At 31.0% G+C, this 25,512-nt stretch overlaps 3 protein-coding genes across 5 annotated transcripts; 1 reads left to right on the top strand and 2 right to left on the bottom strand.

Moving 5' to 3' along the window:
- Positions 1 to 2,191: 2,191 nt before the first annotated feature.
- LOC118064526 (leucine-rich repeat protein 1-like) lies at positions 2,192 to 4,246 on the top strand. Of its 3 annotated transcripts, none has more exons than XM_035079195.1 (4): positions 2,192 to 2,643; positions 2,767 to 3,312; positions 3,378 to 3,688; positions 3,938 to 4,246. In XM_035079195.1, exons 2-4 carry the CDS (start codon positions 2,842 to 2,844, stop codon positions 4,173 to 4,175), a joined length of 1,020 nt encoding a protein of 339 aa, XP_034935086.1. In that variant the 5' UTR covers positions 2,192 to 2,643; positions 2,767 to 2,841; the 3' UTR covers positions 4,176 to 4,246. The 3 variants fall into 3 exon arrangements, with proteins under 3 accessions (XP_034935086.1, XP_034935085.1, XP_034935087.1); XM_035079194.1 differs by having other exon boundaries at positions 2,192 to 2,648; XM_035079196.1 differs by lacking the exon at positions 3,938 to 4,246 and having other exon boundaries at positions 2,192 to 2,648; positions 3,378 to 3,507; positions 3,585 to 3,688.
- A 94-nt stretch (positions 4,247 to 4,340) lies between these two features.
- LOC118064523 (ribonucleoside-diphosphate reductase large subunit-like) lies at positions 4,341 to 7,081 on the bottom strand. The gene is made up of 2 exons (XM_035079192.1): positions 7,033 to 7,081; positions 4,341 to 6,897 (listed from the first exon to the last, which is right to left on the bottom strand). The coding sequence occupies exons 1-2, from the start codon at positions 7,073 to 7,075 to the stop codon at positions 4,478 to 4,480; spliced, it is 2,463 nt and encodes an 820-aa protein (XP_034935083.1). The 5' UTR covers positions 7,076 to 7,081; the 3' UTR covers positions 4,341 to 4,477.
- A 683-nt stretch (positions 7,082 to 7,764) lies between these two features.
- Positions 7,765 to 10,885, bottom strand: fidipidine (coiled-coil domain-containing protein 93). The gene is made up of 10 exons (XM_035079193.1): positions 10,636 to 10,885; positions 10,465 to 10,578; positions 10,303 to 10,397; positions 10,111 to 10,222; positions 9,584 to 10,045; positions 9,316 to 9,524; positions 8,910 to 9,223; positions 8,697 to 8,817; positions 8,125 to 8,209; positions 7,765 to 8,064 (listed from the first exon to the last, which is right to left on the bottom strand). The coding sequence occupies exons 1-10, from the start codon at positions 10,684 to 10,686 to the stop codon at positions 7,897 to 7,899; spliced, it is 1,731 nt and encodes a 576-aa protein (XP_034935084.1). The 5' UTR covers positions 10,687 to 10,885; the 3' UTR covers positions 7,765 to 7,896.
- Between the last annotated feature and the right edge of the window lie 14,627 nt (positions 10,886 to 25,512).

Raw genomic sequence — 25,512 nt, 5'->3', positions numbered from 1 at the left:
ATGTAAACATAGTGTATCACTTTACAATGCCCTACACTTTGATGACTATTGCAGTTAGGATAAATAAAAATGATGATACTCATTCAACATTAATTAATATAATACCTGCAAATAACTTCAAATACATATATTCATCCATTATTATCATTTTTATTAGGTATAAATGTTAATAAGGAAGCTCAATTCCAAGTCGGCGTATCCAAGCATGTAGTGTAAAAACAAATATACATTAACTCAATATCGAGATTATGCTGGCCATGTGGTTAGGGCGTCAGAGTTCTATTTTGCCGGGCAGGGTTCGATCCCAGTCATAACCAATTTTTTTTTTCTCTTTATTCATTGAATTTATTGACGCTAAGTCGAAAAATATTTGAACAGAGCCATAAACTTTCTTTTTGTATAAATACATTGATAATAGCCTGTGTTTAACAACTTATACATCTTTACATGTATTAACAATGTTATGTTATTAACAAGTTAATCATATTATTATCAACATTGAAAAGTAGTTTAAACAATCCGTGGCGAGTTCCGGCACTTCGCTGGCAAGCTCTACCCCCACTCTCTATGCCCAAGCCTGCAGCTTATAATTTTTGAGCATATATAAATGTTTTGTAATCATAATAGCTCGGTGGTTAGCGCATCGGTCTTTCATTTTGATGGGCAGGGTTCGATTCCAGTCATGGTAAAGTTTTTTTTTTCTTTTTTATTTGTTAGATTTGCATGTAATTATAATATTAACATGCTAAAATGAATTCGTACTAACGATTTGATTTTTTTTTCTCAATTATTTATGTAATTTATCGACGCCGAGTCAGAAAACATATGAACAGGGTTACAAACACTTTTTTTACTATAGCTATATGAACGTAGCTTTTTTTTAAGCAATTTAGAAATATTCAGAAGTATGTAGTTGGAACAGTCCGCGGGGAGTTCCGGCACTTCGCTGGTAAGCTCTATCCCTACCCTTCATACTCAAGCCTGCATTATACAACTTATAAACATAAACATAATATCAGAGATGATATGTTAGCTCTGTGAGTAGAACACCAAGCTTTCATTTTACCGATTAGGGTTCGATCCCAGTTATAGCCAATTTTTTTTTTCATCAAAATTTTATATAAATACAATAATTGGTTGTTTATATTAGTTCAAAATTAATTCCTATAGTCTTTTGGAGACAACATTTTCTAAAAAAGAGAATTCATAGTAATTCGTTCCTCACCCTCAGCTTATTTTCAGAAAAACAAGTTTTTTTTCGTAATTAATTGGAAGAATAATTTAATCAAATATATGAATTGATTTATAAGTATATAAAGTCACTTGAACAAGAAACAGAAAAAAAAATTGCCTATGACTGGGATCGAACCCTGCCCAGCAAAATAAAAGATTGATGCTCTAACCACTGAGCTATTATGGTTTCAATAATAGGGAAGATGCTTGAAAATTATAAGCTGCAGGCTTGGGCACAGAGAGTGGGGGTAGAGCTTGCCGGTGAAGTGTCGGAACTTGCCGCGGATTGTTTAAACTATTTTTTATTGTTAATAAGTTGTTAAAAAAGGCTATTATCAATGTATTTGTACAAAAAAAGGTTAATGACCCTGTTCAAATATTGTCTCATTTGTCATCGATTGATTGAAAAATAATTTTACATAAAAATTGAAATTTAAAACTCATTTTCGGCATGATAAAATTGCAATTACATGCAATTTGAATTAAAAAACAAAAATTTTCCGCAATTGGAATCGAACACCGTTCGGTAAAATAAATGTCGAATCTTCTGACTACAGAGCCAACATATGTTCATTTGCTTTGTTTACGTTTAGATATCATAAGCTTCAGGCTTGGTAACAGAGGGTGGGGGATGTGCTTGCTCGTCAACTGTTCGAACTCGCAGTCTTCTCTGAAAAATAAGACGGAGATAAATAGATATATTCTGTGCTCTGTCTTGCTCGAAACAGATTATTCTGAAATTTGTAAATTTCTTGGTGCCCTAAGGCTCCCTTTTTGTAGTGCATCCCTGAAAATTATCATTTTTCGAACGATTTCCCTGTTACCTACTCAATTTCAGTTGATGTCAAGCTTCGGCCTTTTGCCGGACAACACGAGGGCGTAAAGTCAACTCCGGGAAACTTTCTGACTTCAGCCCAGCCTTAAATGGAAAACGCCCGATAACTACTATAGTCGGACTGAGAAGAGAGTTCCTCAGATGCTCTTCATATGTTCTTGTACGCTTGCGCAGTAGTAAAAAACACGGTAGAAGGGGTAGAAAATCAGTGGTGGGGAGCCCAAAAGCATTGAAGCAACTGAGGAACTCTTTTCTCAGTTCGAATATATAGTTTCACTCTATGTATACTTACACTTTAGTGGTTGAGAATTCCTTTTCGTCAGTTTTACGATAATTTTCCGTTTGTAAACAATTGTAATTGTAAATTTAAATGTAATAGTTGTAAATACAATTAATTTATTTGAAAATGAAACTAATTTGTATGACAGAAATCAATAAAAATTCATCTAATGGTTTAGAATTCGGATCAAAAAAAAAATTACACAATTCTTGTCTAACAATTGGTAAAAAATCAGAAAAAAATAACGATCTCTATTTATTTCTCTCTACACGCCAAAATAACTGTGAAATGAAATGTAAGGTACTGTAATATTGACATTATTTAATGAAATATTGAACTCTTATTTTAAATTCATATTAAAATAGAGAAATAATTTATTAATGATAGTTAATTTTACAATAATTTTTTTTTTTCATAGATTGATCAAATTCAGAATGTTTTCACGAAATTCATTAATCAAGGTAAAACAACTATACGCTTAAAAGAGCCAGCAATGGATTTGCATCTTAAATGTAGCAATGTTATTGAATTAAAAAGTTTTCTTCACGTATTGAAATTGGGTCTGGACAAAAAACTACCATCACACATAACGCCTTTGCCAAGTGCTGTTGGGTTTAAAGGAAGTACTTCAATACCAAAAAAAAAAATAACCATCAAAAAGAAAACTGACTATCCAACACTAGAAGGTTTTCCTCGAACAACAGAAGAATTAAATATTTCTGGACTCGATCGAAAGTCATTTGACCGACAAATTTTACGACTACAAAGTCTACGAATTTTAAATTTGTCAAATAATTTCATCGAAAGACTGCCAACAGAATTAGGAGTATTATTACCTCATTTAGTAGAGCTAAATTTATCACAAAATAGGCTAGGTCAATGTAATAATCGTACTAAATGGCTGTGGCTTAATGGTGTTAATATAACCAAATCATTACGACTACTAGACTTAAGTTCAAATCAGGTAAAATTTATTTTTACATAATATATTTAATAATTCATTGAATAAAAATTATTCCTTTATTGTAGATACAATTATTACCAAATCAAATTGGAAAATTAAAAAAATTATGTACCCTTAATATATCTAACAATCAACTGAAACAATTACCTTCAAGTATTGGAAATCTTACACAGTTAAAGTTCTTCGATTTTTCTAGTAATAATATCAATATTTTACCTGCCACAATACGAAATCTTCATTTGGATCATTTAAATGTTTATGGAAATTTTAAGGTTGATTACCAAGACGATAATATTGTTAGGGATTTCACCATTATGGAATCAAATTCTATATCAACGCTAAGAGAATTTGCTGCTCGTGTTGTTATTAATAATCGGTAAGTATTTCACAAATATAATACAGAGTATTATAAAAAAATTAAAAGATTTTTGATAATTATTTTTAATATTAATAATTATAAGCCATGCAATTTTCTGTTCATTTTAAGTAATTTCAATTCATTAAAATGACAAGAAATTTAATGGTTTTTGGTAATTACTATTTAAAGTTATTATCAATTATATTAAAGTTTATAGGAATGAATCAATAAATTATGATAATTTATTTAATAAATTAATTTTTTCAGCTTTTTTTACGATGCCAGTATTATTCCATATACTTTAATTGAATATCTTGACAATGCTCAGTTTTGTATATGTGGAAATGCTTGCCTGAATACATGTATTTATAAAATCATACTAGCTGATTTGAGGTGCAATGCATGCAATATCACTTCAACTCCAATAATAACTTCAACAGTTCCTTTCTTTTGTACATGTTGTTCAATAAGTTGTTTCAATAGAGTCAGCAAAACAAGTATTTAATACAATGTCAAATGTGACAAACCTGAGTGAGAAGTGTAATGAAAACAATATATATTTTGATTTAAAAATAACAATTTTTATTAATTCCACTTGTACGTAATTATCAAAATTATTTATTCTTTTATTTAAGTATTTATACAAACTTTTTATTAAGTAAAAAATTCTTTTTTTTTCTTACTTATTTTATTATAACTTGTAAATATAAAACCTGATCCTATCAATTATTCATAATTAGATCATTTTAAATTTCAAACAACAGAATCTGTTCAATTTTAAATATTATGGATTTGATATTGATAATTTTATAACAAAGTAGATTTATTGAGATCATTCGCTAAATTATCAATCAAGATATCAGCATTTTCTCGTTTTGGAGAATCTGATGTAAAACAAGTATTAATATTATCACCATTTACTTTATCAGTATACTGTTTATTATCTGAATATTCTTCTTCTCTCCATGTAGGCAACTTTCTTTTATCAACGGTAAATTGTATAGCATTAGCAGCAGGTTTAGTACGTAAATAATACATGCCTGTTTTCAGACCAAGATCCCAACCATAAAAGTGCATTGATGTCAATATTCCAGTTGTAGGTTGAGCAATATGAACATTTAACGATTGAGATTGATCAATGAAAGGACCTCTCTCTGCAGCCATTTCTAAAATAGTCTTTTGTGATATTTCCCAAACTGTTTTATACAAAGGTTTCAATTCTGCTGGAAAATTAGCTATATTTTGAACTGAACCATTATTAGCAATTATTTCATTTTTCATATCTTCATCCCACAAATCCCGTTCACTTAAATCTTTCAAAAGGTGTGGATTTACAATTTGAAATTCACCAGATAATACTCTTCTTGCATAGACATTAGTGGTGTAAGGCTCTGTAGATTCATTGTTGCCCAAAATTTGTGCTGTTGAAGCAGTTGGCATTGGAGCTATTAAAAGAGAATTCCTTACGCCATATTTAGCTATTTTTTGTTTTAACTTAGTCCAATCCCAAAGATTAGTTGGTGTTACACCCCACATGTCATATTGGAGAATTCCTTTGCTCACTGGAGAACCATCATAGGATTCGTAGATTCCTTTTTCTTGAGCTAATTCACAGCTAGCTTCTAGTGCACTGTAGTAAAGGGTTTCAAAAATTTGAATGTTAAGTTTTCGAGCTTCTGGACTTTCAAATGGATAACGTAATAATAAAAATGCATCAGCAAGACCTTGAACACCAATACCCATTGGTCTATGGCGAAGATTAGATCGTTGTGCTTCAGGAGTTGGATAATAATTGACATCAATGATTTTATCTAAATTTCTAGTAACTATTTTTGTTACAAGTTTTAATTCTTCAAAATTGTAAGTTTTTTTTTCAACATTGACAAACATGTTAACAGCAACTGAAGCTAAATTACATACAGCTACTTCATCAGGACTAGTATACTGTATAATTTCAGTACAAAGATTACTGCTTTTTATTGTCCCTAAATTTTTTTGATTTGATTTACGATTACAGTGATCTTTATAAAGCATATATGGAGTACCTGTCTCCACTTGTGATTTAAGAATTGCAGTCCAAAGTTCACGTGCAGGAACTTGTCGTACATAACGACCTGTTTCTTCGTACTTAGTGTAAAGAGATTCAAATTCTTCTCCCCAACAATCATCCAGTCCTGGTGACAAATGAGGGCACATTAAACTCCATATTCCATCAGCTTTAGCACGTTTCATGAATAAATCTGGAATCCATAATGCATAAAATAAATCACGTGCACGATGTTCATCTTTACCAGTGTTCTTTTTCAAATCTAAGAATTCAAATATATCAGCATGCCACGGTTCTAGATACACAGCAAAAGCTCCAGGACGTTTATTTCCTCCTTGATCAACATATCTTGCTGTATTATTAAACACTCGAAGCATAGGAACTAATCCGCTGGCTACTCCATGAGTACTTTTGATCCGTGTACCACTGGCACGAATGCAATGAACACTCAGACCAATTCCACCAGCAGTTTTACTTATTAATGCACATCTTTTCATTGTATCATAGATACCATTAATACTGTCTTCAGTCATTGTTAATAAAAAACAGCTAGACATTTGCTGACGATTGGTACAAGCAGAAAAAAGTGTTGGTGATGCATGAGTGAAATACTTTTCAGATAAATAATTGTAAGTTTCTATTACCCTATTCAAATCTTCTTCATGAATTCCCACAGCCACTCGCATCAACATATGTTGAGGTCTTTCCACTACTTTACCATTTATTTTCAACAAGTAACTTCTTTCCAAAGTTTTGAATCCAAAATAATTGTAATCATAATCTCGATCGTATACTATTGATGAATCTAGTATTTGAGAATACTTTTTGATGATATTATAATGATATTCGCTGATTAGAGGAGTATGTTTTTTTGTAATTGGATGAGTAACATGATACAAATCGCTCATTACTTCAGTAAAATTTTTCTTTGTTTCCTTATGAAGATTAGAAACAGCTATTCTTGCTGCTAAAATAGCATAATCAGCATGTTGAGTAGTCATAGTTGCTGCTGTTTCAGCTGCTAGATTATCCAACTCTACCGTAGTAACACCAGGATAAACTCCTTGCATTACTTTGTAAGTAATTGCTGGTGGGTCGATGTAATCCATGTCTAAACCGTAACAAAGTTTTTTCACCCGGGCTGAAATCTTATCATAATGAACCTTTTCTTCTCGCCCATCTGAAATTAATTTATATGTAGATCTATCATAATTCATGGCTTAAAATTGTATCAAAAAAAAACACACTAGCATGCTGGTAATCACAAAAGTGAAATAAAAATTGTTTTAGAAAATATTTTCATTTAGCAACGTACCTCGTTTGATGATATATAATTTTCCCGTTCCTTTTAAACTCATTTTGCAAATATTTCTCGAAGTTTTTTATGATAAACAGATTATTTTCTCACAGTCGTTGATTAACCTAGGAGAGTTTGCAAAACATATAGGTTCTGGCGGGAAATCAACTCTTTATTTTATTAGGTATAGTCGGATTTATTAGCTGGTATGACGTAAATGCATATGTACAGTTAGATACTTTGAAAATGAGAATATTTCCAATTTTACAATGGATAAAAAAACACACTGCACTCGAAACTTTGTCGTGTTACGCTAATAATATTTATGAACTAGAACAGAAATAAAATTAGACAGAATTCGGCATCTTCAAGAATGGTAAAAGTTTTTTGGAAACTTAATTTTAAAAAAAATGAATCAAATTAGAATGATAATTTAATACAAAAAAATATAAATTTTTTTAATGATGTTATTATAGTAAGTAGATACCTATTAAATTTTTCCCTGTAGTTTTAAAAATTCTATTTATTGCTTTCTGTGTGAATTCCAAGAAATAACTTTAGTTTAAAGGGGAAAAATTGATACTTACAATTTTGTCAAATCGTTAATAATAAAATATAACGAATTAATTATCTTCGTGTAAAACTTTATTTTAATTTCAGATCTTCTAATTTAAAATTATAGATAGGATTTCATATAAAACTACAATTTGAACGGAATATTTTTAATGTTTTTAAAAAATTTTTTGGTGTGATTTGATGCAAAAAACTCTAAATTACAATAATTTCAAATATTGCTTCAACAATAAAATGTACGATTTGGTTAATGGAATACAATATAATTAAAATCTGAATAAATATTAGATAATATTCTCACAGCGATATTTATTGTTGATTCGTTCGAAGACGAGCAAGCAAAGCTTCATTTCTACGACATTCAATGGTAAGCTGTTTAACAGCAGTTACATATTTCCGTTGTTGTTCTGTTATCATAGCAAGTTGTTTATTAAGAAGATATGTTTTATTTTTTTCTTCAGCATATTTTTCTTCCAACTGTCAAAAGAAATAAACATTAATAAAATATATGAAATTATTAAGTGTATTTTATAATACCTTCTTTTTATTTCGCTTCACTCCTAATGATATTGTTTCAAACTGTTTTAAAAATTCTTCTTTACCACTTACGGAAGTCATCGCTCTGAAAATTTATTTAATTTTTATTTAAGTTGAATATATTTAATTTTCTTGTCTGATGAAAAAAAATATACCAAGTAATCTCTTAATAATAAAAAAGGGGTAATTATTGTGCTAAATTATTAAATTATTTAAAAGATAGTTTCTCAATAAATAAAAGTACGTCAGTAGGAAAAACAAAAATTGTAAAATTATGGGATTTAACATTTGCAATCCACTATTGATAACGTCCCAAACTCTTCTATTAATATGTTTTGATAAAATTACAAATGACATGTGATTTTCTTTCAATTGTAATGGATTCAGATCTGTAAATATATTTTTAGTTTATACTATCCATTGCATATTTTAATGCATTTTGGGTAAATGTCTTTTTAAATTGGATGTAAATTTTTATTAAAATAAATTAACTACTTCTTTCAATTACAAAACAATGATTTTCAAAAAAAAACTCAATTTCTTAGTAAAAATATTTAAAAATGTTTACTTACTCCTTATAATTATCTTGTATAGAATTTAATAGAGAAAATTCTTTACTCAAATAAAGTTTTGTATCATATAAAGTATTGTATAAAGTATAATATTGTTTGGTTTCCTTATGCGTTGCTGAAACTGGAATTGATTTTTATTTGAAAAGAAACTTCTAATAGTAAAAATAAAATATTTTTACAATTGGTTCATAATCAATGAAAATGAAAATATACCTTGATTATAAAGTTCCATAAACCTTCGTTGATATTGAGCTAATTCTGATCTTCCAGGAACATCATCTAATTGTCTAGCGAGTGATGCTAATGTACGATTCTTTTTTGCCAATATAAGTTTAGTTTTATCTATTGATTTTTTTATCGTATCATAATCTGTTAGGCTATTGTGTTCTTCTGGCATTCGGGTATCGACATTTACGATTATTTCATTCAAATATAGAGCATTTTTCAGACATTGTTCACGAAATGCGTGCTCTTGTGCTTTTAAATTCATTCGTAACAAAAAGAGAGATCTTATTTTTTGTAATGTACTGTTCAATAAAAAAAATTCAGTTTTATTAATTTTTTTTTTTTGTTTAAATTTCATATAAAGCATAAAATATTTTTATTACGTTAATTTTACCTATGATTAGAATATGTCAATTTTTTTAATTCAATACAATTATCATGAGCAATTTGTTGATTTCTTTGGTTAGATAGTAAATGTTCTGTCACATTATTCAATTTTTTATTAATAGTTTTCTTATTTTCTTCCAAAGTAGCCACTTGTTGTTGCAAAATATTTTTTTGTTTTTGAATAGTTTCAAATATCTGTGATTTATTATGAGTATCCTAAAAAAATACTTGGATTAATAATCCATTTACCATTGCCACAAAAGAATAATACATACTTGAGTCTTATATGATGTGTAAAGTTTCGAATTTTCAGTAACTTCATTAATGTGAAGACTGAGAATTTTTCCAACAGTACTTGCATTGAAATGATTTTCATGAACATACGGTTGTTTAAAACTTAATTCTACAGACGGAGTTACAACCTCAGTAGGTGTATTTTCCTGATTACGATTACTGGTATTGATATCATTCAACGCTGATTCTTCTGACATACCATACTCAAAAAGTGTGTATTTTAATTTTTTAATTTGCTCGACTGGAAGATTGTCTTTCAATTGAGGCCTAGGTTCATAAATCCTTCTAAAATAATGCAACTGTTGCGCAAGATTGGTTTTTGGTTCATCGGCTTCAACTTGTTTATTATTATTAGCATGAATTTTATCGAATTGATGTTCAATAAAAGATCGTACATATCCCGCAATTTCTTTTCTTGCTTCAATTGTTCTTTTAAGAAGCCACTGATAATGCAGACGTGGTGATTAGAAACAAAGAAAAAAAAAATTGACAACATCAGGTATCATACCTGAATGACAGGAAATATATGAATACAATCAAGTCCCTGTATTTGATGTGGTTCAATACGATGAGGGCAATTCATTTTCGGCAAAATAATTACGATTTTCTCCGTTAATGCACTAAAAAAATACTCAGAGGATTACTTACATGTACATTAGAAACTAAATTATTATTAACCATTAAAATTATTTAAGCTTACATTTTTTGACCGATCGTGAGATTCTCATGAAACAGGAAATTGATATTCACATCATAGTTACAAGACTCAATACACCAAGTAATTCCACCAACTACCTGTAAAAATTAAGCTACTTTATCATATTATAAAAATTGAACGATAGCGATTTATAAATATAAAAACCTTATCGAAATCTGACAATCCTTTGATTCTTGCTCGAAAATACCCAGCTGCAACTAAAAGATCAACAATTTTATTCAACTCGACTATTTGTTCTTCATCTTTACGGATGTCAGCCTGTAATAATATAACATTTGAATATAACCAAATTTTAATTTTAATGAATGAACATACTTTGGCATCATATGACTGCGACATAGAACGTTTGACATCGGTGTTGGACATTTGGAATAATTAATCAAAGTTGTATGGTGTTTAAACATGTATGAATATATTTACTGTTAATACAGATAATAAAGAATTATACAATACGTAACATGAGTTGATAAGTCAAAATGAAATATTATTATTTGTTTTTACAAAATTCCAACAAATGTAACAATGTAACATTCGTTATCAAATTGCAACCGTGTTGAGGGTAATCTCAAAATATTTCACCACTATTGAGTAAATAAGGAGATAGATGGCGCTAGGCTGTATTGCCCATTCCGCCAAAATATTTCACCACTCTGCGGCCCAATAACGAGCGCCGCGTAATAGTCGAATAAACAACTAATAAATAAAATTGGGAGCGTGACATCCGTCCCCAATAAGATGTCAGTCAAAGGCATTTTTACAATCTTTTAAATTTAAATCTTTAAATGTATAATCTTACTGATTGTTAATCAAATTCTATGATGCCCAGATTTTTTATCTAATGATCATTTTAAAAATAAGCTTTATTCTTTTAATCTTTTAAAATTGGTTTTTTTTTATTTTCAATCATTTAATATTCAATCAAATTATAAAAATTTTTCTTTTTTTAATGTTTATCATTTCGTTGAACAGTCAACTTAAGAAATTAGGACTGGTAAGTTATCTTGCGTCGGTATAGTAGAAAAAAAATTCAACTAGTGTCACTGTTTTCTAATAGATGACAGTAATTACACTGTCTTCAATCAAAAATTCAAAATGCTTATACAAAAAAAAGTCTTCTTTCTGGCTCATGTAATGTCATGTAATTCCCACTACATAAATGAGTATATTTAGGCTTATAATCTAATGATAATAACATTGACACAAACACAGTTTTAAGGCTGGGCTGAAGTCAGAAAGGCGACTGATTCCCCCTATCCAAATACATGGGATCGGGAAATTTCTAATTTCTTCGCCAATTTACAATTATTTCTATAAAATTAGGTACCAAATTACAGAGGAATTAATGCCGGACTGACGTAAACAACAATTTTTTGTATATAGTGAATATTTTTATTAAAAAAATTAGAAAGAATAATGAAAAAATTATGAATTGACTTGCCGCGCTTAAATTTCAAGATGGCGGCCACATCATTCAGATGAAAAATCACTAATTATTTCATTTTTATACGTTTTTCGCCCAAAATTCGTGTTTGCGTCAGTCCTTGCCACCTGTCTGAATTTTAAAAAAAATCAATTCATAGTGTAAAATTGAATAATTTAGAAATAATTAGAAATCTTGTATTTCAGATGATATTCTCCGGAAAATTAGTTTGAAAAAATTCTGATAGGTGACAGCATTATGCTCGCAGATGACCTCAGTCATCCATATTGAAAAAATGCTCAATCCGTATCCAGAACTGATGGTGCCCTGCATTTTGGCGAGTAAATTCTGTATGTGTGTGTACGGGTAATATATGTATGTGATGTAAACATAGTGTATCACTTTACAATGCCCTACACTTTGATGACTATTGCAGTTAGAATAAAAAAAAATGATGATACTCATTTAACATTAATTAATATAATACCTGCAAATAACTTCAAATACATATACTCATCCATTATTATCATTTTTATTAGGTATAAATGTTAATCAAAGAAGCTCAATTCCGAGTCGGCGTATCCAAGCATGTAGTATAAAAACAAATACACATAACTCAATATCGAGATTATGCTGGCCATGTGGTTAGAGCGTCAGAGTTCTATTTTGCCGGGCAGGGTTCGATCCTAGTCATAATCACTTTTTTTTCTACTTTATTCGTTAGATTAGCATGTAATTATAATATTGACATGCCATAATTGAACCATTTATAATGATTTGATTTTTTTTTCTCTTTACTCATTGAATTTATTGACGCTAAGTCGAAAAATGTTTGAACAGAGCCATAAACTTTCTTTTTGTATAAATACATTGATAATAGCCTGTGTTAAACAACTTATACATCTTTACATGTATTAACAATGTTATGTTATTAACAAGTTAATCATATTATTATTAACATTGAAAAGTAGTTTAAACAATCTGTGGCGAGTTTCGGCACTTTCCCGGCAAGTTCTACCCCCACTCTCTGTGCCCAAGCCTGCAGCTTATAATTTTTAAGCATATATAAATGTTATGTAATCATATAATAGCTCGGTGTTAGCGCATCGGTCTTTCATTTTGATGGGCAGGGTTCGATTCCAGTCATGGTAAAGTTTTTTTTTTCTTTTTCATTTGTTAGATTTGCGTGTAATTATAATATTAACATGCTAAAATGAATTCTTACCAACGATTTGATTTTTTTTTCTCAATTATTTATGTAATTTATCGACGCCGAGTCGGAAAACATGAACAGGGTTATAAACACTTTTCTTACTATAGCTATATGAACGTAGCTTTTTTTTAAGCAATTTAGAAATATTTAGAAGTAGTTGGAACAGTCCGCGGGGAGTTCCGGCACTTCGCCGGCAAACTCTATCCCTACCCTTCGTACTCAAGCCTGCATTATACAATTTATAAACATAAACATAATGTCAGAGATGATGTGTTAGCTCTGTGAGTAGAACACCAAGCTTTCATTTTACCGATTAGGGTTCGATCCCACTTATAGCCAATTTTTTTTTTCCTTTTTTTTCATTAAAATTTTATATAAATACAATAATTGGTTGTTTATATAAGTTCAAAATCAATTCCTATTGTCTTTTAAAGACAACACTTTCGAAAAAAGAGAACTCATAGTAACTCGTTCCTCACCCTCAGCTTATTTTCAGAAAAACAAGTTTTTTTTCGTAATTAATTGAAAGAATAATGTAATAAAATATATGAATTGATTTATAAGTATATAAAGTCACTTGAACAAGAAACAGAAAAAAAAATTGCCTATGACTGGGATCGAACCCTGCCCAGCAAAATAAAAGGTCGGGGCTCTAACCACTGAGCTATTATAGTTCCAATTATATAAACGATGCTTGAAAATTATAAGCTACAGGCTTGGGCACAGAAAGTGGGGGTCGAGCTTGCCGGCGAAGTATCGGAACTCGCCGCGGATTGTTTAAACAATTTTTTATTATTAATAAGTTGTTAAAAAGGCTATTATCAATGTATTTGTACAAAAAAAGGTTAATGGCCCTGTTAAAATATTTTCTCATTTGTCATTGATTAATTGAAAAAAAAATTTTACATAAAAATTGAAATTTAAAACTCATTTTTGGCATGATAAAAATGCAATTACATGCAATTTAAATAAAAAAAAAATTTTGCCGCAATTAGAATCGAACACCGTTCGGTAAAATAACTGGCGAACCTTCTGACTATAGAGCTAGCATATTTTCATTTGCTTTGTTTACGTTTAGATATCGTAAGCTTCAGGCTTAGTAACAGAGGGTGGGGAATGTGCTTGCTCGTCAACTGTTCGAACTCGCAGTCTTCTCTGAAAAATAAGACGGAGATAGATAGATATATTTTGTGCTCTGTCTTGCTCGGAACAGATTATTCTGAAATTTGTAAATTTCTTGGTACCCTAAGGCTCCCTTTTTGTAGTGCATCCCTGAAAATTATAATTTTTCGAACGATTTCTCTGTTACCTACTCAATTTCAATTGATATCGAGCTTCGGCTTTTCGCCGCACAACGTGAGGGCGTAAAGTCAACTCCGGGAAACTTTCTGACTTCAGCCCAGCCTTAATAAGGAAGCTCAATTCCAAGTCGGGCGTATCCAAGCATGTAGTATAAAAACAAATATACATTAACTCAATATCGAGAATATGCTGGCCATGTGGTTAGGGCGTCAGAGTTCTATTTTGCCGGGCAGGGTTCGATCCCAGTCACAACCAATTTTTTTTTTCTACTTTATTCGTTAGATTAGCATGTAATTATAATATTGACATGCTATAATTAATCTTTTATAACAATTTGATTTTTTTTTCTCTTTATTCATTGAATTTATTGACGCTAAGTCGAAAAATATTTAAACAGAGCCATAAACTTTCTTTTTGTATAAATACATGATAATAGCCTGTGTTTAACAACTCATACTTATCCATCTTTACATGTATTAACAATGTTATGTTATTAACAAGTTAATCATATTATTATCAACATTGAAAAGTAGTTTAAACAATCTGTGGCGAGTTTCGGCACTTTCCCGGCAAGTTCTACCCCCACTCTCTGTGCCCAAGCCTGCAGCTTATAATTTTTAAGCATATATAAATGTTATGTAATCATATAATAGCTCGGTTGTTAGCGCATCGGTCTTTCATTTTGATGGGCAGGGTTCGATTCCAGTCATGGTAAAGTTTTTTTTTTCTTTTTCATTTGTTAGATTTGCATGTAATTATAATATTAACATGCTAAAATGAATTCTTACCAACGATTTGATTTTTTTTTCTCAATTATTTATGTAATTTATCGACGCCGAGTCGGAAAACATGAACAGGGTTATAAACACTTTTTTTACTATAGCTATATGAACGTAGCTTTTTTTTAAGCAATTTAGAAATATTTAGAAGTAGTTGAAATAATCCACGGGGATTTCCGGCACTTTGCCGGCAAACTCTATCCCTACCCTTCGTACTCAAGCCTGCATTATACAACTTATAAACATAAACATAATGTCAGAGATGATGTGTTAGCTCTGTGAGTAGAACACCAAGCTTTCGTTTTACCGATTAGGGTTCGATCCCAGTCATAGCCAATTTTTTTTTCCTTTTTTTTCATTAAAATTTTATATAAATACAATAATTGGTTGTTTATATAAGTTCAAAATCAATTCCTATTGTCTTTTGAAGACAACACTTTCGAAAAAAGAGAATTCATAGTAACTCGTTCCTCACCCTCAGCTTATTTTCAGAAAAACAAGTTTTTTTTCGTAATTAATTGAAAGAATAATGTAATAAAATATATGAATTGATTTATAAGTATATAAAGTCACTTGAACAAGAAACAGAAAAAAAAATTGCCTATGACTGGGATCGAACCCTGCCCAGCAAAATAAAAGATTGGTGCTCTAACCACTGAGCTATTATGATTTCAATAATGTTAAAGATGCTTGAAAATTATAAGCTGCAGGCTTGGGCACAGAGAGTGGGGGTAGAGCTTGCCGGCGAAGTATCGGAACTCGCCGCGGATTGTTTAAACAATTTTTTATTATTAATAAGTTGTTAAAAAAGGCTATTATCAATGTATTTGTACAAAAAAAGGTTAATGACCCTGTTCAAATATTGTCTCATTTGTCATTGATTAATTGAAAAAAAAATTTTACATAAAAATTGAAATTTAAAACTCATTTTTGATGTCGAAATCGAATCTTCTGACTACAGAGCCAGCATATTTTCATTTGCTTTGTTTACGTTTAGATATCATAAGCTTCAGGCTTGGTAACAGAGGGTGGGGGATGTGCTTGCTCGTCAACTGTTCGAACTCGCAGTCTTCTCTGAAAAATAAGACGGAGATAGATAGATATATTCTGTGCTTTGTCTTGCTCGAAACAGATTATTCAAAAATTTGTAAATTTCTTGGTGCCCTAAGGCTCCCTTTTTGTAGTGCATCCCTGACAATTATCATTTTTCGAACGATTTCCCTGTTACCTACTTAATTTCAGTTGATGTCAAGCTTCGGCCTTTTGCCGCACAACGCGAGGGCGTAAAGTCAACTCCGGGAAACTTTCTGACTTCAGCCCAGCCTTAATTCATTTTTCCACTAAGAGAATTCGTGACGTCGTCCGAGGTACTAATTTTTTCTGTTAGATGGCGTGAGGATCTTATTCTAATCAATAATTATGTTATCTGTTTCACAATATGAAAATATTAAAAAGATTAAAAAAAAACTGTCAAAAAAATTGTTTCTGACGCTTATTTATTCATATTTATTGAAAAATACAAAGAATTCATCTATTTCCATCGCTACGAATAGTTAATAATGTAAAATTATTAAGATATCCTGTAAAGTACGTGTTTCAAAATTTGAAACTTTGAACCTCGATATCTCGAAAACGAAGCGAGATATCGAAAAATTTTATTCATTTTTTTCGACTTATCTCTGGTCGACCTATCTTAAGACACCCTCAAATGGCGGCGCCGCGGAAACCGTAGTCGTGCCGGATAACATTCAATTCGCAATATACGAATTCCTGGTCTTACACTCATTCGAAGCAGTTGCACATGCTGGGCGTCTGAAAATAGGAGTGCATAAGTAACTAATTTATGACTGTTCTTTTCTTCCTACAAGCTTTTAAACATTCGAAAGGTGCATTTATATACTTTTACCCAATATTGTTGTTAATGATATTTGGAATACGTTCATGAAGTGACCCTATTTATTGCTTTCTATTTTGTACGGAATAATTGTGTTTTAATGTAACTGAATAATTGTCCATCATAAATTTTTCATATTTGGAACTTATACTGTAGAATTTTCAACCAGAGCCAAACAAGTTAGACTTTGACCTTAATCATTTTGAAATATTTTTCTCGGTATTGGAGATAATATTGCCACAAATTGTGACCTACAATTGAAACATAAAGTAATATCCAAAGATTTATAGTTTTATTGTTAAATTCTATTCGAATACAACTATTCTGTTAGAAAATCAATGTAAAACATGTGTTTACTTCGTGGGCGTAATTGGAATATCATTAACAACAATACTAAGTAAAAGTTTATATGACGCACCTTTAAAAGGCTGCACTTCAATTGCGGACGAGGCCAAAAACTAGTGTAATAAAATGTCTCAGTTGCGGACGGGGTCAATAAGAAAATAATCAGATACCGAAACAGAGGAAGAAATTAGCCCCGCCGACAAAAAAATATGTCCCACCCTACAGATAAATATAACGCAAATTTGCATCCGAAAAATAAGATGTTTCTACGAAATTGTAGAAATTGGCAAGTAATCTTCGAACCAATAAGCATTACTTATTTTACCTATTCCTCCCTATTTTTAGATTTTTGTACTTAGTAGGCGGCGATGACATTTGAGACAATGATTACAACCTGGATGGACTCTGTCCGCAACTAAGGCGACGATGGTCAAGACCCTGTCCGCAACTAAGAAACAGCGCTTTAAAATTTCTGATATTTTTTGAAAAAAAAGGACAGGCATAAATTTTAAATTGTAGTTTATAATTTTAGGAACTAGTTCTAGTAATATCAATAGGAATAGAATACTGGCCTCACTCCACGTAGATTAAATAGTTTCTAATTCCTTTTTAGAGAGTAAGAAATTATGAATTTTAAGAATATTAGTAGATCCTGAGTTTTGAAAAATTTAAAATTCATGTTTTTTAGAAAGTATTTCTTGACAATAATATTGTAATTACACTTACAGAGTGACCCCATATATAATATTAACTGTTATTTAGCATTGTGATGAATTAAAATTAATGTTATTGTCTAACAAATTACCAAAAAATACTAATTGTTTATGTTGTGAGTTTTCGAATGAAAGACTCGAAAAATCACACAAAATTGACTTGAAAATCTGGGGATTGGAAAAACGGTTAATGCATTAATATTATGTCATGATCATTCAACCGACAGCCTTATATTTTTTGAATATGATGGTGGACTGAAAAAGGCAAAATGTACAATAACTGACTGCTCATATTTTTGTGTAAGTATAATTAAATTTGCTAATTAATCACTACATTTTACATTAATGAGATACTTACTCACTAAATAATGTATAGGAATAGATAATTTTGTAATGAGTAAAATTTCACAGAAATGCTATCAAACACACTCTAAAAAACCTCTTTGAACGTAATTTTTTAAAACAATATATTTATAAAAATATTTGTTACATTATACGTAAATATTCTCTTCAGGACATTATGAAAAAATTAAACTGTAAATGAATTGCGGAAAAATAGAAAAGAAGGGATTGCTTGATCGATTGAAAATGTTATGCTCTATCGATACGTGCATATAAAAATGTGTAAATAATTTCAAGTCATTTCTCGTCATATTAAGTGCAAGACGCGAAAGAAAATAAAGCGATCCGAATGCATATTACAAAGAGCCCTTTGCACTCAATATAAATATAAAATATTTTTAGTATTCAATTAATTCCATTAATTTAAAAATGTTACATAAATTTTTTGCTCGTTCTTAGAATCTTTCAACAGATATTAAGAATTAAAATTTTTCGTAAAAGTAAGGAATTGAAAAATAAAAAAAGTTAAATAATTGAAGAATAAACTCAAAAAGTGTCGACAAAAAGGGCACATTACTGATTTTTATCTAACAGGAAGTTTAAACAATTAAATTTGCGAAATTTTTATTACTTTGAAAAATCATAACTTTTTTATTCATGAGAATCAAATAATAAAAGTAGATAATAATATAAAAAATAAGTTATCAAACTATGTAGAACAATTAATAGCGTGGCTAATCCATTAAATGATTCCATTACAATTCTGAAATTTATGTTAGAGAGGGTTTAAATGTTTTATTTTCATCAAAAAACATGCACATATACAATAAAACATATATACAAAAAATTATCAGAATAATATCAGATCAACTTTTTTTGCTAATCTTCAGCTGAGAAAATTTCATTTATTCTACTAAGATTCTTCATAATATTTCTAATATAATGGTGGAAGATTAATCTGATCGATTGATGTGAGAAAAAATATACGAAAGTAAAAAAATACAAGACACATTTTTATGAACTTTAAAAAGGCAATTTTTGAAGAAAAAAATAATATAATAAAAAATATGTTTTTTAAAATGTTTACCGTAATCGCATAAATTTGCAACTAATCTAATGGCAATTTTTTTTGTGTATTAAAGTTAGTCTTCGCTGTCATTGAAAAAAAAAAAAAAAATAAATAAAGTTCCTTATCCAGAAATTATAGCAATTTGGTTATAATAAAGTCGCAAGCGTTCCGATTGAAAAATGAATATTTCGAAAACTGTTGGTCGTGGAGATTTTGGACTGGTCTTATTTTGTTCTTCGACAAAATCCCTAAAAATCGTATGCTGTATGTATTGATCTCTGATGCGTTGTTCTCGATATTCAATTAAGAAGACATGTAAAATTAACTGATTCTTTTCAAACAAAAAAGCTCGCTCTGTCTGGTAGTCATAAATATTAGTCACTTCCTTTTTGCTTCGAAATACTGATTTTGAAACAATAAGTGATAATATTAAGAGATAATTAATTGTTCATTAATCCCTTTGTAGCATTATGATTTATTGCATGGTTTTTTTTAGCACAAACATACTGGGAACTAGACACGGCATATGTCATCAGTTCATCCAGAAATATATCGTTGGTTTTTAACTGAACATCAGAACAAAAGCAGTGAGCAGGCTTCCAACAATAAACAACGTAAAAAAAGTGAACTTCAAGTCTTGAATCGAGTTAATTTATCGAGATCGACATTAAAAAGAGCAATCTTAGAACTGGTTACGGTAAATGGAAGACCATTCTCTATTTTTGAGGATTCAGGAATGCAGATGGTCCTGCATCCTCTTCTGGAATGTTTACCACACAATGAAAAACTGAGTACATCCCCCGAAAATATTAAATTGTACGTATACGACGAAGCAGACCGTATTAAGAAGCTCATTGCACAGAAAGTAAAAGAGAAGACTTTGATAAGTTTAAAGGTTGATGTAGCCTCACGACATGGGCGATCTTTTCTTAGCCTTAATATCCAGTTTATCACCAACGGAAAAATCATAATTAGAACATTAGGCGTTGTAGAAATTACAGAAAAACATACGAGTGAACATTTAAAAAGTGTGATGATAAAGGTGTTCAAGATATTTGACATGACCATAAAGAATATTTTTTCATTTACATCTGACAATGCTGCCAATATGATCAAATTGCATGATTTATTGGAAACAATCGAAGAGGTTGATAGTGATGAATCTGAAACAATAGACGATACTGAGAGTGATATAGTAATGATCGAAGATAATAATGAGATGCCCAATATGGAAAGCATGGAAGAAGCTGTCAATGACCATGCAAACGTTGAAGATAATGTGATAGAATCATTAGACAATTGTTTCGGGGATGAAAATTATTTAAAAATTGCAAACATTCGATGCGCAGCACACATATTGCAATTAGCTGTTGACGATGGAATAAAAGTAAGTAACGTCAATAAGTTAATTGCAAAAGCTCGTATGGCAGTCAAGTATTTGCGAAAAGATTCTGTGATGAACAATTTAAAAAAGCTGAAGCCTAAATGGTCGAAACCGGTGTTAGATGTTGTTACACGGTGGCACTCAACACACAATATGCTGGCTTCATTGTTAACTTTCAAGAATTTCGGCGCACATACAAAATTTCTGAGCGAGAAAGACTGGAAAGTTGTATTAGCGGCTATCTTCCTAGATCCACTATTGAATTGCCTGTTGACAGAAGAGAAAAAAAAATAGCGATGGATCATCTCGTCGAATTGTGGATTAAGCTTTAAAATTCGATCACAATGAATGAAAAAGCGGCACATATCTTATCAACAAGACGAAGAAGATTCAAGTATCTCTGAACAAATGAGCACAATGGCTACAGTCATCAGAGAAGCACTACAAGAATGCTAAAATGTCTATGTCAACGCCATCTATACTCCTAATGTACGAGTGAGTAGAACTCTGGCTGTACGCCCGTTTCTGTACGCACAAATAATCCGGTAGACCTGATTAAAGTTTATGGTTATGAGCTTTTCTTCTCTTAAATGCTCTGAGTTTTAGGTATGATGTGAGAATATTAAAATTCCGTTCTTATCATATTTTTTCATTTTTACTAAATGTTTTACTCATGTTTTAAGCTAAATATTCTTTTCATGGATATAATCGCTCAGTGAGCAAAACATCTCACGGATCTAAACTTTTGCTCCTAACCCCTGTTTTAAACAACTGCCATCGACAGAAATCAGAGTCTCGTGAGTAACTATTTTACATTTTTAATCTAAGAGTGCATTAAGATCGACTAGACTTAACATATTTAATTCTGAAATTTTTAAATGTCTCAGTTTTTGGTCGTTTACGTCCTTGTCCACTTGTTGTTGCTTCATCACTAGAATCCTTTTCTTCTTCTTAAAATATAAAATATAAAGAAGAACAGATTATTCATATATTGAGATATATCTATTGTTAAGTTTTAATAATTATTTTTAAAATTTTTATTAACTACACTTAACAGCTTGAATAATAGGAGAAAGAATGCTATATTATTTATTCAAACTTTATTGAATTTTTATTTTAAAAAGATACATCTAATTATTAGATTACAATAGCTACACAATAGTACATTCTGTATAACACTGAAAACATTAAAAATGTATTCTTTATTATTCAAATAAGTGATGATCGTTCATAGTAACAGAAGAAGTGAGCTGAGAGCAACAATAGAGGTAGGTAAAATATGATAAGAATAAGTTTCAGTTTTAATAATTAATGACCAGGTATTAAACAAACAAATTATATTCATTTTAAAGTTTATACTCGAATTTCATACGAACAAGACATATACTTTAATTATTACATGTCTTACAAAACCATGGTCCTTTTAGGATTATCTTAATTTTTGCCCATTTTTGATCTGACCATTTCAAGCATCCTTCACATAAAATGCTTAATGGCTGTAATTTTTTTTTACATATTGCACATTTATATGTTTTAGTCATTTTTTTTTTATTGACACTGATAGATTTTAAATATTTCACTGCATTCATCTCAAAATATTCTTCAAGTACATTGATGTTGCAACTCGTAATTTCATCTGGTAACTTGTTTATATTTAGGTGTTCAATTTCTTGTTTTGTTACTCTTCTTATCTTACGAATTATTTCATTTTTTATTTTAAATAACTTAAGCCATTTCAAAAAATTTTCAATTTGAAGATGAAATGTAAATTCATTGAATATTACACCATTTTTCTCAGTAATTTGTTTTCGTAAAGAATTGTTGTTGATGAGCCAATTTCTCTGGTATCATTTCCTTTTTCAATCTTCTTTTCTTCAATAGGTTGAAACTCAGATAAAACTGTATTTGTCTGTTGACTATCTCCATCAGCTACTGCTTCTTCTACTCATTTCTTTTCTTTCTCTTTGCCTGTTTCAGTTGTCAACTCCGGTAGAACGTCAATTTGTTCATTGTTTTCATCAATTTTATTCTCATGACCTGCTTTCTTTTGAATAGCCGTTTCTTCGTTAGACTTCTTTCTGACTCACCAACTGTTCCTTGAGCTTCCTCTCCTCCTTCCCTTATTTCTGCAGCAAGCTTTAATTCTGGTAAAATTTTGTCGATTTTATCGTTGTCTTCAACAACTAACTGTAAATCATCACACGAAAACAAGTTTTCCAAAGTTGGTGAGTTTGTAAAAGCTGTCGATTTTTCTGGAGTTACTAATTCTTCAGAAACCACCGATTCTTTCGAAGTTGATGGTGAGCTGAAGATGTCTGAAGTTGGGAATTTTTTCAGTCTTGATTTTTTTGTAGGGCTTGATTCTTCATTATCATCTTCGTGCATGAATTTAGCTACAGCACGTTTTCGTCTAGGTTTAGGTAATGTAAATATAACAATGTAAAATCTGGGTTTTTCTGTTTTTTCATAATTTTGTAATAAATCATCGAGTTCTTTATATGTATTAAAAGTCATCCCAATAATGAATATTTTATTTTTTACAATTTTCACATCTTTGTGTTCAACTGTTCGAACAAAGAAAGTGTCATCAAATACAGTGGTGCCAAACTTGATTAGAACCAAAATTTGCAGCGCGGCGTCTAAGTGTGGTAGTAACAAATAATTATAACGCTCTTCATTTGTCACACTATGCCAATTTACGCCATTTTTATATTCCCTCCATTGTCTCGATTATAATTAATAATCCTCCATTATCGCCCTTTAATTTTATCGGATACTCCCACTCTTTTTTTTTGCTGTATTTGTTGATCGCTCCCTACCACTGCGACATGTTCTTTGCCTTGTTTACTTCCTCCCACTTTCTTTTGATCCTCCTGTTTCTTTCTCGCTTGCATACTAATTTTAGTTTTTTCTTCCCGTTTACCACCTCTCTCTTCTTTTCCCTGTTCTGACCATCTTTAACATAAGCTTTTAAACATCTCTATACCTCCCCTCTCGCCTCCTTGCGAGCTCCGTTGTACCATGGTTGATACACCCAGATGTTTCCGGCACCTCTTGTCACGTTTTCATTTAGCGCCGGCATTCAATGCCGCTTCTCTCATGTGTTCTTTCATCCCTTCCCACCCCTGGTTAGTGATCTCTTCTTCACGTCCCGCTAAATATGCAGCGCTCGCCTTTATAAATTCTCCCGCCTTTTCTTCTTTCCATTCGACCCTCCCCCCCTCTTCAATCGTATGTCGTTCATCTGTGCCGTCGTCGTTTCTGTCCATTTCGCTGTCCACGCATCCTTCAGTCCTTGCCCCTTGTTCACTTATCCGGCTAATGTGTTCGGTTCTACATTTAGTTTTTATTTTGATTGACAGTGGCAGATAATCCGACTCTAATCTGTTTACAATCTTCAACTGCTCTAATTCGTTACCCGTGCTTCTATCTACAACCAGGACCAGATTGAGAAAAGACTCACAGCACTCTTTGCCCCCCCCCCTCTCCCCACTAACGTTATCTTTCCTTCCCGATCTCCGTACGTTCTGCCATTCATAACTTTCAATCTAAGCTCATCACAAAATGCCAGGAGTTTTCTCCCCTCTGAGTTACAAATTTTATCACATGACTTTCTATCACTCTCTCTCTCTCTTTCATACTCACACTCGTGCTCGACTGTGCACACCCTACTCTCTTCGCTAATTCTGGCGTTTAAATCTCCCATTACGAATACTCGCTCATACATTTCTGTTATTCGTTCTCGCAACTGGTATTTACCATTTTTGAACCTTACATTATTATACACGAGTAAATCGACTATGAGAGTTCTATCACTTTTTTTTTTTCAAGGAGGGTTGTGGTAGAACTCTCATAGCTGTAGACGTGAAAAGTGAGATGTGGGAGGTTCTTAGGTTTTGTTGAGGCGGGGGGGTTGAGGGAGGATTCCTGAGGTAAGATTTTGCCTTGGTGATACCTAAGTGTAGGCATGTTGTGTCTCGGTACGTAGACAAATCAAAAGAAATATCATATGAAAAACATAGATGGGAAAATCTTACTAATAATTAATAAAATTGAAAAAATAAGCATCGCCTTAGTGGTGCATAGACATACAGCTGCATGCTCTCAATTCAATATTAAGCAGGTTTCTTTGATAATTTATTAGAACATAGATTTGAAAAAAATTTTTAAATTATTTAAACCATATGTCTTTTTAAATAATTCAAACTATGTGTCATTTATATTTTTGAGTAAGCGAGGAATGATGGGAAAGGAAGAGAAAAATCATTATATAGAAATTGTATAAAACATGAAAACCAAAGTCGAGAATCTATCAGTCACGTTCCGATTGTGAGTGAAATACAATCACTGTAAACTAGTTGTTAAATTCATCTATCATCATTCATCTAACATGGCTTCTTTACCGAAAAATAAGTGTCATATTTGTCGATCAGCGGATTGCTATGTATATATAGCGAAAAAATCAGCGTTTAAACCTGGTATGGACTTAAGGCCATCTGGAGATTCATGAAAATTCCTTAAAGAAGAAAGATTTTATGATGAGCTTATTCGATCCGACTGTGGAAACCACTCTGCAATTGGCATAAGTAAATCAACTAGTGAGTTTGATGTAGAAGAAAGAGTACATGAATCTCTGGCATATGCTTCAAAAAAAATTGTAATACAATTGAACAATTTAAATATCGAGGAAAACTTAAATAATTTACGTCTTCAGGAAAATTTTAAGATACT

Source organism: Chelonus insularis, unplaced genomic scaffold (assembly GCF_013357705.1).
Source record: "Chelonus insularis isolate UGA/USDA-ARS -01 unplaced genomic scaffold, ASM1335770v1 contig_23_pilon, whole genome shotgun sequence".
In the NCBI taxonomy this organism is placed as follows: Eukaryota; Metazoa; Arthropoda; class Insecta; order Hymenoptera; family Braconidae; genus Chelonus; species Chelonus insularis.
This window is presented reverse-complemented; position numbering and strand designations above follow the sequence as displayed.

Bases quoted from the DNA above. Each gene is read 5' to 3' on its own strand.
- LOC118064523 (XM_035079192.1), bottom strand. From the start codon at position 7,075: ATGAGTTTAAAAGGAACGGGAAAATTATATATCATCAAACGAG. The intron at 6,898-7,032 runs GTACGTTGCTAA...AATTAATTTCAG, and splicing joins ATTATATATCATCAAACGAG to ATGGGCGAGAAGAAAAGGTT.
- LOC118064526 (XM_035079194.1), top strand. From the start codon at position 2,475: ATGAAACTAATTTGTATGACAGAAATCAATAAAAATTCATCTAATGGT. The intron at 3,313-3,377 runs GTAAAATTTATT...CCTTTATTGTAG, and splicing joins TAGACTTAAGTTCAAATCAG to ATACAATTATTACCAAATCA. The intron at 3,689-3,937 runs GTAAGTATTTCA...TAATTTTTTCAG, and splicing joins CGTGTTGTTATTAATAATCG to CTTTTTTTACGATGCCAGTA.
- fidipidine (XM_035079193.1), bottom strand. From the start codon at position 10,686: ATGTCCAACACCGATGTCAAACGTTCTATGTCGCAGTCATATGATGCC. The intron at 10,223-10,302 runs GTAAGCTTAAAT...GTATTTTTTTAG, and splicing joins CTCACGATCGGTCAAAAAAT to TGCATTAACGGAGAAAATCG. The intron at 10,046-10,110 runs GTATGATACCTG...CTGCATTATCAG, and splicing joins ATATATTTCCTGTCATTCAG to TGGCTTCTTAAAAGAACAAT.